This window comes from Perca fluviatilis, chromosome 20 (assembly GCF_010015445.1).
Source record: "Perca fluviatilis chromosome 20, GENO_Pfluv_1.0, whole genome shotgun sequence".
Taxonomy (NCBI): domain Eukaryota; kingdom Metazoa; phylum Chordata; class Actinopteri; order Perciformes; family Percidae; genus Perca; species Perca fluviatilis.
In genome coordinates this window covers 7,918,272-7,935,775 of record NC_053131.1, presented here as the reverse complement: position 1 = coordinate 7,935,775, position 17,504 = coordinate 7,918,272, and the positions used below count along the sequence as shown (strand labels likewise).

The 17,504-nt window shown below is 41.1% G+C and overlaps 1 protein-coding gene across 1 annotated transcript in view; it reads right to left on the bottom strand.

Annotated features, from left to right (window-relative positions):
• Positions 1-2,923: 2,923 nt before the first annotated feature.
• Positions 2,924-17,504, bottom strand: part of dnaaf9 (dynein axonemal assembly factor 9) — a 29,589-nt gene continuing 15,008 nt past the window's right edge. The window contains exons 28-37 of the mRNA XM_039785690.1: positions 17,028-17,153; positions 14,410-14,447; positions 12,499-12,634; positions 12,062-12,148; positions 10,430-10,536; positions 10,067-10,141; positions 8,605-8,774; positions 8,392-8,457; positions 7,745-7,838; positions 2,924-6,924 (exon numbers count right to left, since the gene is read on the bottom strand). Coding sequence (XP_039641624.1) covers positions 6,818-6,924; positions 7,745-7,838; positions 8,392-8,457; positions 8,605-8,774; positions 10,067-10,141; positions 10,430-10,536; positions 12,062-12,148; positions 12,499-12,634; positions 14,410-14,447; positions 17,028-17,153 — 1,006 coding nt within the window. The 3' untranslated portion in view covers positions 2,924-6,817. The remainder of the gene's footprint in view (positions 6,925-7,744; positions 7,839-8,391; positions 8,458-8,604; positions 8,775-10,066; positions 10,142-10,429; positions 10,537-12,061; positions 12,149-12,498; positions 12,635-14,409; positions 14,448-17,027; positions 17,154-17,504) is intronic.

Below are 17,504 nucleotides of genomic sequence, written 5' to 3'. Positions count from 1 at the left end.
ACCCTACAAGTCAGTGCAGTCGGGTTAGGGTTAGGAGGTTTGCTGTTTGCAGTGCTGCTGAACTGTATTCCATTATACAGAAAGGCATTTCTGTTATTTAGCCTACCCACAAAAACACTTGGCAGTATAGCGCTATAAAATTCAACATGCACCACAAATGGCAGCCTCCATACATTTGAATCAACACCTCTCAAAAACTGAACACCATAACCTTCCTGAAGGTAGGATTTACTGCAGGAATGTTGTATTAACACTGCATTACTTTTAGCTAGGCATACGTAATAAACTGACAACTGAGTGTAGAACTGAGTGTAGAAAGCACAGTCACAACAGTTAAACCCATGGACGAGTTTATGTTGGGGTCAAGGCTGGTGATACCAGAACATGCAACATATTGGCGCCTTAGCTTCAGTTTAAAAAGGAAAAGAACTCCCCCACATCCCACCTAATAAAAGTGGCTGTAGAGTGTACTATTGTTGCAGTGACCTGGGCCCACTCTGCAGGATTTGGCAGACGCCAGCGAGAGTGACGAGTGTTTACATGTGGCTGTCATAATAGCCCACAAATAGCCTTGTCTCACCGCCTCAGTAAAAATACAATAGAGGGGCGCGGGGGAAGAAAAAAGGGCGGTTAATGGTAGCGATATGGTAGGAGTGTGTTTTAAGTGTGTTAAGTGTATCTGGGGAGTGGGGGGGGGGTCTTGCCTTGAGTCGCTGGGGAGAAACTGGCGGCACTGGTGGCAGGAGAGAGGCGAGGAAACGCTGATGTCAGAGGTGAGCCATGTGGAGCGTTGTATCTGCCTGGCAACAATACCAGGACACACACACACACAAAAACACACACACACTTCCTTTCTTTTAATAACACATACACACACATAACCTTCCTTTCTTTTGAACACAATCTTCCTTTCTTTTATCCACACACATAGACACACAACACACACACACACAATTTTACTTTCTTTTAAATACACCCACACACAAACTTCCTTTCTTTTAATAACACATAAACACACATAACCTTCCTTTCTTTTGAACACACACACAATCTTCCTTTCTTTTACACACACACACACACACACACACACACACACACACACACACACACACACACACACACACACACACACACACACACACACACACACACACACACACACACACACACACACACACACACACACACACACACAGCATGAGGAAATGGGGGCTAAAACTGGGCGTGCAGGATTCCTCACATTCTCTTAGCACTATTTCAGCTGCCATTTTTTCCTTAACAAAGTGCGTTAATAGCTGGACACAAGAACCAACGTTGATCAACCATATAAATATTTAATGGATTAAGTGGTGCAATAAAAACAACAATTGGATTATAAAAGCATCAGTCACAGGAAAAAAACAGAAGTTACAGTAGTTTTGTGCAAATGCAATTCAGTTTTGCTCACTTTCTGTGAACACCCTCAAAACAAAAATGTGGAAGTCAGTTTGGCACTTTTGAAGTAATTATTTTTTTTTCCCTTTCTTGTCATTACAATAGAGACCATAAGAAGTTTTTTTCTTTTACTTTGGACGGCGTGTAGATAGCGGAGAAGAAATGAGCCCTTTGCCCCCCCCCAGATCTAATTCTGCCATCACAACATCAAACACCTCTCAACTTGAATCGTCGTTACTGTTACTTGACGAATAATAAAACGGTTTTTTTTTGTATTTTTTTTATACACGGCTGGCGGTGTGTTATTAACCACAATTTCACCCCCATCTTCTTCTATCACACTTGGGTTTTATAGGGCAAATATGTAATCTCAGGTATGGAAATAATAAATACACCTGAGCAAATTCCTCTCGCTGTCTGTGAGGACTGTGTGGGTGAAGAGCCTGCGATTCCCTTTTAACCTCGCTAGGACAGAACAGCTCCAACAATTAGTATCAACAGTCCCCTGAGGCCTGAGAAATATTACGACAGTTAAAAATCCATTTCCAAGCCGCTTTCTCCAATAAGCACAAAAATACCTTAAAATGATCCACTTCTTCAAGAAGTGCATACGTTCCACACAGATGGCCCTTTTGAACATGGAGCCAATCTTTAAAACTAGAAAAAAGAACAAAAAAAACCTCTCATACTGCGTTATCACAGTGCAGCACAAGAACACCACATTTCCCCCTTTGTATAAAACCAATTAACACCAAACTTTGTTTTTGTTCCTATAACTTCAGCTACAAAATGGCTAGCCTCCACGTACAGGATGAAGACACCAGGGTGCTCAGTTTGCCAGAGAGCTGCGTAGCAGTCACACAGAGAGGCTTGTGGAGGGCTCTTTGGGCCCCCAACGTGCAAATAAGTAAGGGTCACCCAACAAACTTCAATACTCTTTTTGTTTTGTCCGTACCAACTAGGGCTGGGCATTCTAGTTCTAGTTCCCGCTATTTAGGATATTACTGACATTGACAAAAATGCAGCTTAAAGCTATAGTGCGTAGTTTCTGTCTCCCCCTTGAGGAATTCTGAGAAATGTCAACAACACTGTTGGTGCATCCACACGATACACGCCTTCCCGTGATTTTTCATTGAAGTAATGAATTTGTAGCCTGACGTGGTCATACTCAGATTCTAGTCAGAATATGAGTCTGATACTGCTCCACTGGGCTGGGATTATGGGGCGTTTTTCAACCCATCCAGGAAAGAAAATGCCTCTGCACTCAATTGGATAGACCTAGAACCAATCAGAGCAACGGATAGACCTAGAACCAATCAGAGCAACGGATAGACCTAGAACCAATCAGAGCAACGGAGACAGACGTCACAGAAGCTGCGAGTCAAAGGCAGGCTTCGACAGAGCAAAAGGCAGAGGCGGCAGTTTCAGTTACTGTTGATCATCTGTCCATCATCGTATAAAGCCCGCCCTGACAATTTGATTGGTCCGAACAGCTCTGGTTGGAGCACAGTTGCTCCACAACGGATCAAGTCCAGACCGAACTTCCCGACCTCAAATGTTGTGGGCGGAGCTAAGTTTGGCTGGCATCCAGGCTAATGAATTTGATCTCATTTGGTTGAATTGATGTCATCCATGTACTAAATGAAAATAAGCAACCAAGAAATTTACTACTTTGAGCCTCAATACATCTTAAGCACAGGTTTCAGCACTTGCTGTGGTACGCAGCCCGTATTCCAGGGTATTTTTGGTTAATTTGCAAGAACACCTGAATCGCCCTGAGCCCTCCAACGGCCTCCCCCCTGTGTGACATTGCCTACTTTACCTTCTGACTTAGTAAAAACAACAACATTGCTTTAAAGAACGACTCTATGGATCCCTTTCACCAACACTGTTGAAGGGCAGATATGTGCCTGACAACACCTCCTTCCTGCCTGTGACAGGGAGAGGAATGGAGCTCTGAATGCAGCTTTAATCTCTGCTTTTCTTAGCTGTATAGCCAAGGCACTGCTGGATCAGAAAAACCTGACATCTCACGACCATTCAGATTCTCTTTGAGTTTTTTTCCTACAAAACAATTGCATCTGCTTTTGCTTTTTGTAGCTTGTGCGAAAGAGACGTTTTGCTTGCACCTAGAATGTTCAATTCACAGTCTTATAAAAATACTATTTGTCGTTTTTCGAGGTAATTCAAATTCTTAGCAGATACGTAAAATAAATGCGATTATTTTCTCTTTGTTGTTGTACCAGTTTGGTGAAAGGCAATTTTTGTCATAAAATACGTGGAATTATATTCACATGACATCTCAACACATGCAAAATAGTGTAGACATGTAGTCTTGTATATGTGTTAGTGGTAATTTGATTTAAATATCACAAACATTTTACATAACCCTCAACTCTTTAAGGACTACTCTTTGGTCTCTTGGCCAATTATAGTTTCAGTTTCACTGTTCTCTTTGACATGTGTCGCAGCTTCCAAAGTTGTGGAACCTTCAGTCTCCCATACGTCAGCCTCACAACTATTTCACTGTCAATCAAGGTAACTCTCTGCAGTATTACATAACTACAGAGCGACAGCAACTGTTGCTCACAACACTGCTTTGAGAATGCATCCCTGAAACGCTGAACAGAGGACCCAGCTCAAACAACAGTTATCATATTGTCAACAAAGGATTTATGTTACATACTATCATGCTCCACTTTAAAAAAAAAAAAGCATTGTAATCTGTTTGCATTATGTTCCATCTGTTATTTGTAAGCGGAGGTAAAGCTTTTTCTTTTCAAGTGGCATCTCATTTTGCACAAAACCCTTCACTTCAGCTCACAGAACACAAGCTGGGAGAGACTGAGAATTTAGCAGCTCAATTCTTTGCTTTGTCCTTAAAGAGCTATTTGAGGGTACTGTAAGTACAATATATAAAAACACAAGATACAATTGCACTTTTTTTATAGAGTAAAAGAGAAGGAGTGTACGAGAGGAGATAAGGGAATGAGTAACTTTGAGTAACTCTTGCTGGCTGGAACATGCCAGGGTAATACATGTTAGAGGCATTGCTATGTTATGTGCTATCCTATGCATTGGATTATTCTTCTAAAAGACAGTGGCACATCTAGCATAAGATGGTATGGCTTGTTTAGATCATTAGAGTGGACTCTACTGAGAGGACGGATGGGGCCAGCAGTGTCAGCTCCGAGTTCACATTCAGGATTATTTGAATCTGTAGATACTACCAGGGGGGAGAGAGGGGGAATAACTCGCTAACAATGTTATCACTCTTTCTCTGTCTGCCAGCTGAAAACAAAAGTATTGATTTTTACTGGCTGTTGACAGCACTGATAGACATGTAAAAACACCACATAGCCAGCGTTGTAAACAGCAAACCCAAAATACACTGAGGTCACCAGTGATCTAAAAATATCTTAGACAAGAAACCCAACAACGGTGAATATGTGTTCACCACACTAGCAAGAATTCCCCCGTCTCATAAGGAATTTGATTTTGGGTTTAAAATATTCTCTTAGCAAGATGGTAAAAATCTCAAGAGTACTCATTATTGAATACAGGCCATTTGTTTTGGTACAGTGAGTGAACACAGGCCAATGCAATATACCCTACTGTTGTAGTAGCAGTACTATGTGTACAATTGTATGAGCATTTTAATGTTCCTTTGTCAGTATCAATTTACTCGAGACAAACTTAGCGCCACATGACCCAAAGATGAATTACTATGCATGTTACACTGCTGACCCCATAATGAATGAAAGCCATCACATCTCCAGAGAATGTAGCAGGATTCCTACACATTTATAACTTCTAAATCCCACTTATTTACCAAGCTTTCACTTTGAAATGCTTGGTTTGTTAGATATACCAACTTATAATTTTAGTGGGTCTTATACAACCCAAATTGCAACTGTACAAATGACAGCACCGGTTGTCCACCCAATCAAACACATTTAAGCGATAGATTTTCAAAACCTGTGTAGGAACCCTGATAAGAGGAAGACATGCATACACCATTAGTGTGACACACGAACGCAGCGCAAACAGTAGCATAACTACTCATTTAAACAGGACATAAAGTCTGATTCTCTGCAACATTACACCGCTAATACAAAGCCTTATCACTTTTCACTAAAGGCTCTACTCATGTTTACCCCAACAGAGAACTGAATCTAGGTTTTCCCAGATTATTTCATTTTCCCCCTTTACCTACCCAAAAGATAAAAAAAAAAAAAAAACATGGGAATGTTCACACCTATAACAAATGCAACAACAAATGAACATTTTGACCAAAAGGACGAAATTAGTGATCCACACCTGGCTGCAGTGATGCTTAGCTTAACTTTGTGTCTACCTGGTTTCTGACTCTTAACTAGCAGCATAATGAATAGAACACAGTGGTTTAAGGTAAAGTTTCTGTTGGAGTGATTCAATATGCTTCTCGACGGCCTCTGCTGTTTTATAACTACAACACTTTGCTGCACGGACTGAAATCTGCTTTATTGCACTTTCATTAGATTCACTTTAGGAGTCTTAAAATAAAGCACTGGGACGGTGTTTAGCTATGTGATTAATGGCATCATTCATCAGTTGTCTGCAGCCAACAGGCTGTCCAATGTTTACAGCCCTGTGGCCAAGCGCTCCCACTGCTGCAGCGTGGCACGCAGACAAGATAACAGGTGGGCCATGGATTGGGTGACAACAGAGGAGGAGCGATTCTTGAAAAACCCCACCAGGGAGCACACCAGAATCACACGGCTATCCATGCCTGTCCAGAAATAGAGGCATTAATTTGCCAACTGTGATAAACAGAAATGCACGAGCTGTAGGAGTGTGCAGTTGGAAATTCCCTTCAATTGTGAAAGTCCCATAGCTTGCAGGCTTAGTGAGGCGTAATCACATTGGTTTAAAGATGGAGTCTTGTGTTATGTTATGTTGCAGATTTGTCTGCAGTTGTGAGCAACTCTCATCTCTTGACAAACCTGTGTTAATTTGAATTAACACAAGTGACCACATCAATTTGTCGAATTTCATTTGATAAATATAATGCCTAACTCGCCAAAGTGCTAACTGTACAGTTAGTGGTGTTGCAGTAGGAAGTAAGGCAAACAGCCATGTCATGTGTAACTGGTTCGGATGGGTGATGTCATTTTTTAAAAGCTCATTTGGACACAAATTAGGAAACAAAGTGACATAGTACATAGATAATGAATGGACTTCTAGCAGCAGCGTCTGCAGATGCATGTGGTGTGACCACACATTGACCATTCTAGTGGAGTGTTTAGTATATAGCCCTGGAGCCCTCCCTGTCCCTCCCACAGTGGTTCCCCTTAGAGTTAAATAAGACAGATGGAGGCAGTGGACATACAGACAGATTCTATCACGGATCAAACAGGTCAGGCTGTCCCTGCAGCTCCAGCTGACTGTTGAATTGCTCGACCTCTCTGTTGGCCTTGGTGAGGTACTCTTTAATAAACTCTTCCATGTCTGTGGTAACAGCAATGTAAGGGCAACAGCCGCACAATCACCACGACAACAGTAAATATAGATGCAAGCAGACCTGCACAATGATTCACAATCACTGCTCTCAAAAAAGTTAACTTTCTATCTAGATTTGTCAATTAAACTTTACACATTTTCTATGACTTATCAAACACAGAGCTGGATTTTTTATTAACTAAACTGACTAACATCAAACTGTATCAACACCTGGTACGTTTTTGTTAAACAGCTGATTTAAGTGCACTGGTTTCTTTCTTTTCTTTAGCCTTTGAAATATGAAAATCCTCCAGTATTCCAAGCCTGAGTGACAACTTAGATGTACAGTAGTTGAGGTTCTACAAGAGTCACCACTATGAAAAGGCAATGTATTCTCATCAAGGGGTTCGTATGATATTGTACGTAAACTTATGCACAACAATTTGTATGATATCTTACGAAATTACGGCAACTGGTCACTGGTTACGTGACAGTTAAGTATAGGCACCAAAAGGTAACTGGGAAACGGCAACTGGTCACCGTTATGTAGCGTACTTGACAGTTAAGTTTATACACCAAAATTAATAGAACTAGAAAGAAATTTGTGGTTTGGGTGAAAGTCCTGTGTCCTCCACCACTCTGACCTCCTCCCTACGCTGATTTTTTTGCTCCGGTCATAATTACTACAGGCAGTAGAGGACGCTGCCTTACAGCAAACATCAATGTGGGGATTACATTAATTAATACGTAGAATCATTTTGAATTACACTGCATTCATTTTTTAGCTATACGTACAAGCAGTTCATGAGAATAGCCTGGAAAAGGATACAGGGATGGAAGTTCATTTTTTCTCCGAAGATGTCAACATATTGATAACCATTGTAGAAGAAGCCTGGTGGTAGTGGGTCCAGGTGCCTGGTCATCTAAACAAGAACATACAATATCAAGTTCAGTCAAAGTTTTTGACAAACAAACAAACGTTTTGCTATTCCTGTGGCATTCACTGACAACAAAAGTAAAGGTAGCCTGTGGAGGTTTCTTGTAAACAAACACAATTATGCTTACATTCATGGTTTATCAGAAAGCATATGTTCATGTATCCCTGGGGCCTATACAATGTGTTGAATGCATTTCATTCCACATGTATTTGCAAAGCAAGTTTTTTTTGGGATATATTTTAATCATTTGAAACTTGCATTATTTAGATTCACGTTTACATCAACTACATCAGTGTTCTTCTCCATCTTTTGCCGGTTGCATCTGCTAAATTTCTTACAGCCACCAAGCATGAAACCAGCAGCTGGGAAGTGCATATGTGTATTGCATGCATGCTAGCAATTCAATATAGGTACAAACAAAGCAGGTGCGCGCTCATAAAATCATTGCCCATAGTCAAGCTTTAATGACGTTTTGTCCACACAAAACCCACAGGTAAAAATAAAATGATATTATAATAATAAATATAAACACACTCACGTGTATGCTCTTGATTTCTTGTGGCGATAAAGTACTTTTAGTCTTCTTAGGCTTCTTTGTCTGCTTCTGTAAACACCGAACAGAAACAACAGCCTTGTGATTACACAACAATTCTTATATAGTACTTGACTGATGTTACCAATCATCATAGATCTATACATGAGTCTCAGTGTGTATTCCCATTAAAAACAGCAAGCCTATTTAAATGCCTACCTGCTTGGCACACAGCCGGAGCCAGTCCTTCAGTCCATCCTCAGTGAGGCCAACACCATCAAAGATCAGGAAGCAGGCCGTGGTGGGGTCTTTGGGGCCCGGGGTCAGAGGGACAATGCTCAGGCTCCCGCTCACTGTGTTGTAGCTCACCTCCATCAGTTGGTCTGAGTCTGGAGGTTCCAGAGATGAGCAAGTCACATCCAAGTCGCAAATACAGTTCACACCTTGTGTAACACCTGCTTAGGGTTGGGCATCGTTTTCATTTTAACACATTCTGATTCCAATTCCAATACTTCCTTTGGATTCCGGTTCTTATCGATGCTCAAGTCCGATTCTTTGAGGGATGGAGTTGAAACTGTTCACAAGCTTATATCACAGATAAGAGGAACATTTCATTTTGATTCCATGGTGATTTACAGTTTTACCGCTTTATCAAAGTAAAAATAAAGTCACACTTCAGAGTGCTGCTTACTGTGCTCCATGGCTGCAACACAACAAGCGCCTGGAAGTACGGTGGCCGCTACGGAAACCAAAACTTGCGCGTGTTGAATTTGGAACCGATGATCGGATTCGAAACAATTCCAATAAAGAAACGTTTCAATTGGAATCGTAATTTTTTTTAAACGACTCCAAGTTGGAACCGGTTCTCGATGCCCAATCCTACACCTGCTACAGTTCAGCAGCTCCATATGGAAACAACAGCATGCTGTCGGAGGGGTGTTAATGTTTTAACATCTATACAACCTCTCTGTTCCCAAAATGGCTCACAGAACTCACGTGTGTGGTAAAAAGATAAAACATGTCAAATATGTCCTAACTTAATGTAAAATATGTACTGAATGTGCAACAGCTAAATACAAAAAAATAAAAAAAAGTAAAAAATAACTAAATATAAAGTGATGTAAATGATACACTACCCTAAAGACAGTGACTGAGATACACACATTGACACCAAGGGAATGCAAGTATTAGGATAAGGATGGTACTGTACAGTCTCCACATTCGTTCCATACTACTGTATCTTCCCAGGCTCTCTACAAAATATCTGCACATTCTCTGCACATCTCCTCACAGACACCTGCACTCTCTCCTCATGCAACAACTCTACACAGGTCTCCAAATGAAAGAAGAGTGAGAAAAAACTATGTGGAGGAAACCAAACCAGTGGACTATGAGCTGTATTCTAAACACCAGACACCAGAGCAACAACCGAGCAATATTCCTACCGTCAGGAGCTTCTTGCCTGCCTTGAGGGCAACCTTTTTTCTAATAATTCCCAAAACTGGGAAATGCAAATGCAGGTTAAATATTTACTATGGAAAAGAAGTCACATTTGTTTAGTAATGCTGAACAAAAGCAAGTTCTCTGGAATTCAAAATCTGATCTGAAAATTTCAAAAAGTTAGCAGAAGTGGCATTGTATTTTTTAAGACAAAAATAAAATGAAAATGTGTTATTCCTACCAGAAAATCGGACTTTTCCCCAAACATTGTACAAATTTCCTCGGAAGGGGCTTGGTCTTAGTGATGACTTCAACGCTACAGAAACATGATGAGAGTTTTAGCAGTTAGTACTGTGAAATAAATTGTTTAGAATATAAATGTTCTGAAAAGCAACATTGGCAGGAAGATGTCATAAGTGGATCCTTTGGGATCACAGATTGCTTCACAGCAACAGCGAACAATTACTTTGAGACCTCAGTTGTCTCCATATTTGGAGGCAAAGGCAGCTTATGTAATAATCATCAAACCCTGCCAGCTCATATCTGGAACTTCTGTCACATGTAAGAGTCAAAAAAAGAGGGGGAGAATTCCTTTCGGTCTCACCTTTACAGCGGGTGACAAATAGAGGCCTCTCTAGGGGCCGCTTGAAAGCCACACGTTGCTGGGTGAGGACCAGAGACCCAGAACCGGAACAGAATCGCCCTTTGCACCTGAAACACAGAACACATGCACATTACACAAATGGTGAGAAAGTTAAGTCTAGAGCAAGCCAAATGTTTGTGCTACATTTTGTCTTTGGCTGGAAAGTTGTTTACTCTACCAGCTGCCCACAGGAAATAGGCCAGTGTTTGTGATTTTGATGGTAAAACTGTGGAAGTGGATGATAAATCTGTAAATGTAGATACTCTCATCAGCAGGTAAAGAAAGGGTTAGGACTTGTGAGAAGCCTTTCAAACGCACTCACATACACACAAAATAAAGCTTGAAGATGAGTAAATCAAAAAAAGCAGACTGGCCCGATATCCAGTGTATGATCTGAGAGGAGGATTTAGCAGAGGTTCATATTAGGCTGACCACTGAGGCATGAAGGCTGAATGGACCTAGTCCAAAGGGAAGGATACCCTCTCTGTGTACATGGCAACTGCATGGCCAACAGCTTGTTCCTGTGCTGCCAGCAGGCAGCTGGTGATAGAACACAAGATGCCCTGAGGGGATTTACAGCAATCGGCAGCAGATACCCCAACCACTGTAGTCGAGTGGCAATTACACTGCAGGGAGGGAGGGGAGGCAGGACTGAGGCAGGAGTCAACGCCAAACTGTCGCTCAGCGGTTACAAGGTTGAGTGTGTACCCAGGAGGACGCACGGGGGTCACAACAAGTAGAGAGGGACACAGGGGGCTAGATTTATCAAGCCGTTTGCGCCTGTTTCCAGGCGCTAATTGGTCGCAAAGACGGACGTAACCGATGCGGGCTATTTACCCACAGGGCACACTTGGGTAAAATCGCAGATTGTCTGCCACATGAGCGAGAAGAGACAAGTTGCGCTTTCAATATGCGTTCGTGGGAGGGTCGTCGGGAAAGTGGGAGTTCCACCCGAAAAGGTGGGAGGATAAGCGCCCAAAGTGCACCTAATTATATATTCCGTGGTATTTACAAAGACTGTCAGTAAGAGCGCGCCTCTATTCTGAGGGGGAAATTCTCCGCCTCTTAAAAGCAGGTCTAAACCAGCCGCAGTCGAGTTTCCTCGTAGACCTTTATGCCGCTGGTGAAATGGCAACAGTAATTTGAGCAAGACGAAGACATAGGCGAGGCTGAAAATATTTTTAACACAAGAATCACACTTTGTCAGTGAACACAATATCATTTAGCGTTACAGATCAAGCAGCCATGCAATATTAGAGTTACTGGAAGAAATCAAAGATGACATTGAATCTCCCACTCAGCGTTCACATCCCATTCCAGCAGTTGTTAAACTCATTTCAAACAGTCATAGCATCAGCAGTGGGAATATCGCAGTCTGCACTCAGCCATATCATAGCACAAGTACCGCTTTGCTACAGCGCAATTTACGGTATAGTGGGCGGAGAAAGACGCTGATTGCCTGATGCGTGTCAGGGTTGATAAATACTACGCAAAATGTGGAAGCATAGCGGGTGGTATTACCGAACTCGCATAAACAGACGCAGCGCAAACTGCGCTAGTGTTAGTAAATTAGGCCCAGGGTGAGGGTCTTACCATCCAGGGTAGAGGACATAACGCGCTCTCAGCATCTGTGGCTCATTGAAGCTGCTATCAGATAATATCAGATTCACATCTTCATTCCTAATTGATAAAAAAAAAAAAGTTAAAAAAAAATAAAAAAATACAGAATTATATGGGATATAAATACATTCAGAGACATATTGCAAATACAAAATGAAAAAAACACATAACTACTTAAATATACTTTATCCATAATGGGGTTTTAATTACAAAAATGAAATATTCTTTAAGTACAGAATGCATTGGGAAACGTTCATGACACATTACTATTCAAACCGAGCCGTGCTCTAAACCAAACGATTCAGACAGACTCATAAAGTGGAATAAAATGTAGCCTATATACTGAATATTTTAGGCAAAGATAAAAGCAGTTAAATGACTGCACTGATCATGCTTCTGTGGGGGCCTACCTGGTGACAGCTCCTTTCTCTGCCAGTATGAAGGCTGCGGTGGGGTTGGCAGAGCGTACCAACTGATGAACATGCTGCATAAGAGGGCGCTTCTGCTCTGCTGTCAGTCCAGTGAACACCACTGTACTCACAATACCTGACATACAAGAGGTGCAAAAAGGAAATATGAATTCCGAGAGAAACTGGCTCACTTTCTTGAAAAAACAAAATCACGTACGTGTAGCCACAGCAGAAACGCTATATTTCACACTGGGTTTGGTTTAGTGGTAATACTGCTGCAAGCTAAATGATTAGGGAAATTTACTTTTGATTCCTTCAGAATGATTGCTAAGATATAAAAAGGCATAATAAATAATTATGTGACGGATTAAACTGTGGTGGTTGCTTCTTGCTCATCCTAACAGCTCCAAGCAGACTTCCCAAATTGGGATTTTTCTGGTTACAGCCAAAAAGAAGGCAAGGATGATGGCAGTAATGTAACTTCAGAATACAAGATGGAATGTGAACTATGTGCTCTTAAACATGAAGTGACAGTTGGGGCAATGGGGTGCTGAACCTATTGTTGGTTGGCCTTATAGGTTTTTATTAGGGCTGTCAAAATTAACACGTTAACAACGAGTTAACGCAAATTCCTTTTAAAACCACTAATTTTTTAACTCACGCGCCTTCTATGATTTCGCTTCATAGTTTGGGAACTCAGGAAGCTGCAGCAGTAACGTTGTGGACAGTGCTGCCAACTTGGCGACTTTCTTGCTAGATTTTGCAACTTTTCAGACCCACTTAGCGACTGATAAATACATTCAAATATACAGTATTTCTATTGTAATTCATTCCCATGGATGCAGTCCACAGATCCTCAGTTAAACACTAAACAGCACGGCTCTCTCCCCTTCTGTTCTCTGTACTGATGGGGTCATATTTTACATCCATGAATGTGAGTGGGTGGCTGGCAGAAACAAAGCTCATTGAGCAGAAATGGATAAAGAAAAGGCTTTTAAATGGCAAGTTGAGTTTCAAAGACCTTTCAGATGGTTTTCTCCACAAGACAAGTTATTTGCATGTAAAGTTACTGTCGATGTGACTGAATTACCATTAGCCATGACAAAACATAGGTATTTCACGTATTGGGGAATGGTCTGTGAGAGCCGTGTGGAGGTAATCCCAGCCCATTGTTTTTTTTTTTTCCTCAGTATTTCGAGTTCAGCCCCATTGAAACTATTTAAAACCTTTAACGACAAAATAGGCTGTAGTGCTCTCACAATAGTGTTGGAGAATAACTGTGTTTTACCACCATCACTGTGAGTTCAGAATGACAAACTCACTCAACCTCCAAATGTAATGCACTTACAACGTATGATATTTCAAGGTGCATTTTCACAATAAAACACAAGAAATCTTATGTCTGCAAAATATGTTGACAATAAGTTACAATTTTGCATTCCTAAGCAGTCAAAGATTGCTGGGGTGCATAGCACTACAACTCAATTGGCAAAAAAAGCTAACAAAGCATTGTTGTAAATAACAATACGTAACTTCTTCACTGGTTTGTGTGGAATTTGCTACTCTTTTGCTATTTACTACTGTGACAATGAGTAATATTTTTGTCATACATATACAACTTCTCCTCTGACTTAGTTTGACAAAAATCATACATTTCTTGACCTTTAATGATTATATTGTACATTACAACGCTATATTGTACTGCATGGCATATGTTTGGAATGGCTATGTTGAACGGCAAAAAAAAAAACAACCTAGCAATATCAATAAATATCATATGACATTTTCTCAGTATTCCGTTTAAGAAGTTTATCCTTATATGTATTTTGTTGGCAGAAAACTGGAGGGCAGAACTGTGCAACAGACAGACAGACAGACAGGCAGGCAGGAAGGCAGGCAGACAGGACTTACCTTGACTGCACTGCTCCAACAGCTTAGGAAATGCAAATCTGCAGTGACAGACAAGGGACAGAAGAAGTTACGTTATTAAGTGCTCATATTATGCTCATTTTCAGGTTCATAATTGTATTTAGAGGTTGTACCAGAATAGGTTTACTTGGTTTAATTTTCAAAAAACACCATATTTTTGTTGTACTGCACATTGCTGCAGCTCCTCTTTTCACCCTGTGTGTTGAGCTCTCTGTTTTAGCTGCAGAGTGAGACATCTCACTTCTGTTCCATCTTTGTTGGGAGTCGCACATGCTCAGTAGATACTCACTTAGTCAGTGCTTGGGCACAGACATTAGTAACGGGGAGAGTGTAGACTAACGTGACTAGATAGAACTATGTGTGAAAGTTACGGACATGGCGGCAGTAGTTCAACCATACATGTTCGAACCAGAATAAGATCCTGAAGAAGGAGGGGAGTCTCCTGCAGAACCTGAGACTCAGAGAATTCAGCAGGACGCTTATGAATGGTGAGTCAAATGTTTCGGCCGATGACGTAGACGGCCCTGCCGATTTTGACCAGCTCACCCGGAGACTGAAGTCAGGACACATTCAGAAAGCCTATCTCTATATTTTTTTCCAAGTTTGTATGCGTGTGGAAGCACCAGAGACACAAAATAACACCCCAAATCCTAGAAAAAGTGTTTTTTTTATAATATTGGCACTTTAAATATACAGTATACTTGAGTACAGAGTACTGACTGCCATCCATCAGTCAAATGCAAATTTAGTTTGACTGAGATGGTCACTGCAGCATTGTGGATAGATTATGTTGAAAACAGGGTTTTGTGTTCCTGAGTGACACACATATAAGAGCTGTGTTTTTATGTATTTAATTCACAGTCTCTTTTTATTTTAACCCATGTCTTGCTCCACATATATCATCACTAACAAAAATGATATGAATGAATAATGGGTGCTTGCCAAAGCTGTGCAGTAATAAACAGGATAATTCCATGTTATGGCCCTAGGCTAGCAATCCAGTTATCAATCGTGAGGCATTTCTCATAGGGTGACATCATGACTGTGACTGGCAACCGACCAATGTGAAAGCTTTTCTATAATCTCATTTAATCTCAAAATAATTTATCCTGAGTTCTCAAATCGATTACTGTTATACACCACTCTCGGAATAACTCTTCTGAGCCAAGTGCCCCTCCAGCCACCACAGACCCTTCCCCTCAGCTCTTAGCGAGCCTGCAGGCTGGGGGATCAGCAATTTGAAAGGCATTTATCTTTCCTGTCCTGATGTAATGAACTGTCTACATTCATCATAAAGAATGGCTCATGACTGACTGATGAGCTTCACTGAGGAGGGGGGTGTTGGTCGCACATGGACCTGGGGGATTACAGGGCTATGCTGTGGGGGTTGACAGGCAGGTCAGGCCTAAGCTGGGCTAACCACACCCAATTAGCGCCATAGTGGGGGTCCACACATCTCCACACAATCTTTGGCAACAGACAGTGATAGGGGGGGCTTGTTGAAGATGCCTCACATGGAAAAGTCAGTGCTAACCACATTGCTAACTAAACCTCTTATTAGTACATTTTTCCACTGCTGAGCCAAGTAGGACTTCAGAGTTCGACAGGAGACTCATGACAATATGATGATAGCACAGGATACAAAACAGGTTTAAGATGTATTAATAATAACTCAGAATTAAATCTCCACTTGCTAGAAATCACCTTATTGGGAGTTTCACTGTGGGAGTTTCCAGGTAGATTTTTTCTTCCTGCATATATGCTCTAGTATTTCTGAATGTGACTGTGCAAAATCAAATTGTTATACTTCAACTAGTTACAGCATTTGTTATAACACCTACTCGCTTTTCAATTAAAATTCTGGCGAAGAAAGACAGGAGCAGTAGTTTCTTTCAAGCGTGTTGTAAAAACTAGACCATCTAGACTGACTTCATCTGTATGCAAGTATCTCTGGCCAATGCAGCTAGGCTGTCTAGTGGAAAACAACCTATTACTCAGAGTGGTATGTCATATTATGTGGAGCAGCTCAGTCAATCTCCGACAGTGAGAAACTCTGTAAGCTACATCTAAAGCCTGTAACAAAAGGAGAGTGAGATTAAATGTAGGACTGATCCCTCTCTGTAAAAAAAGGGACCCAGCCTTGAGTTTCAATAGCTAAAAGTGTCATGTAACCTCGTCCTGGAAACCTCTGGTGCTTCAACAATTTATCAACATCCGGCCCTGTCTGTCATCATCTGGACTGTCCATATGTTACTTGAAAGCATAACTGAGTGAAAACCTCAACTAGAATGTCAGGTTCTGTTCCTAGTCTGTTTTAGCTTGTTTAGCCTTTTTAACTTGCAAAATAGGCCAAAACATGACTTAATACACTTGCCATCTGCATGCAACTACACTTGCATACAGTGGTAGCAAACAAAAAAATATAAGCAAACTGACTGTGCTAGGAACAAATGGAAGCTATTTTTAGTGAAAATGTATGTTTTTGGAAAATGCTAAGCATACAGACAGATAGCAGGAGTGATTGGAGTGGCAGTGAGTGGAGTGCTTTTTTTTTTTACTTTAACAGCTGCAGAGTTGAGAGTTGTCTACTGAAATTTCACCTGTGCTCCATACAGGAGGCGAGGGGGTCCACACAAGCAGTGACAGCGCCGATGGTGAAACATGCTTGGACAACTGGGTCAGGGTGGAAAAGCACAGCCTGGACCACATCCAGAACATCTGTGTATCTGTCCAAATAGTAACATTTACAAATGAATAAGTCAACTTCACACACTGACAAACAACAATAAATTCATTAAGTGCTTTCTTTTTTCTATTTTCTTCAAACACTGTTATTGTTAGGTTTGAATATCGCAACATACTCTAAAGACTCATAAGGTACAGATGCTAAGATCTGTTTTATGTACTGGGATGAAATTGTTAGTATTCAAGACATTAAATGATAGATGTCAGATAACATTTTCAAATTAAGGTATTTTTGGAATGTAACCATTTAGCTCAGCTCCGCTCTACTGGATCAACTGAAGTCTTGACTTTTCAGTACCAAGCTATATCAAGCTGATCGGCGGGCTTTCTTA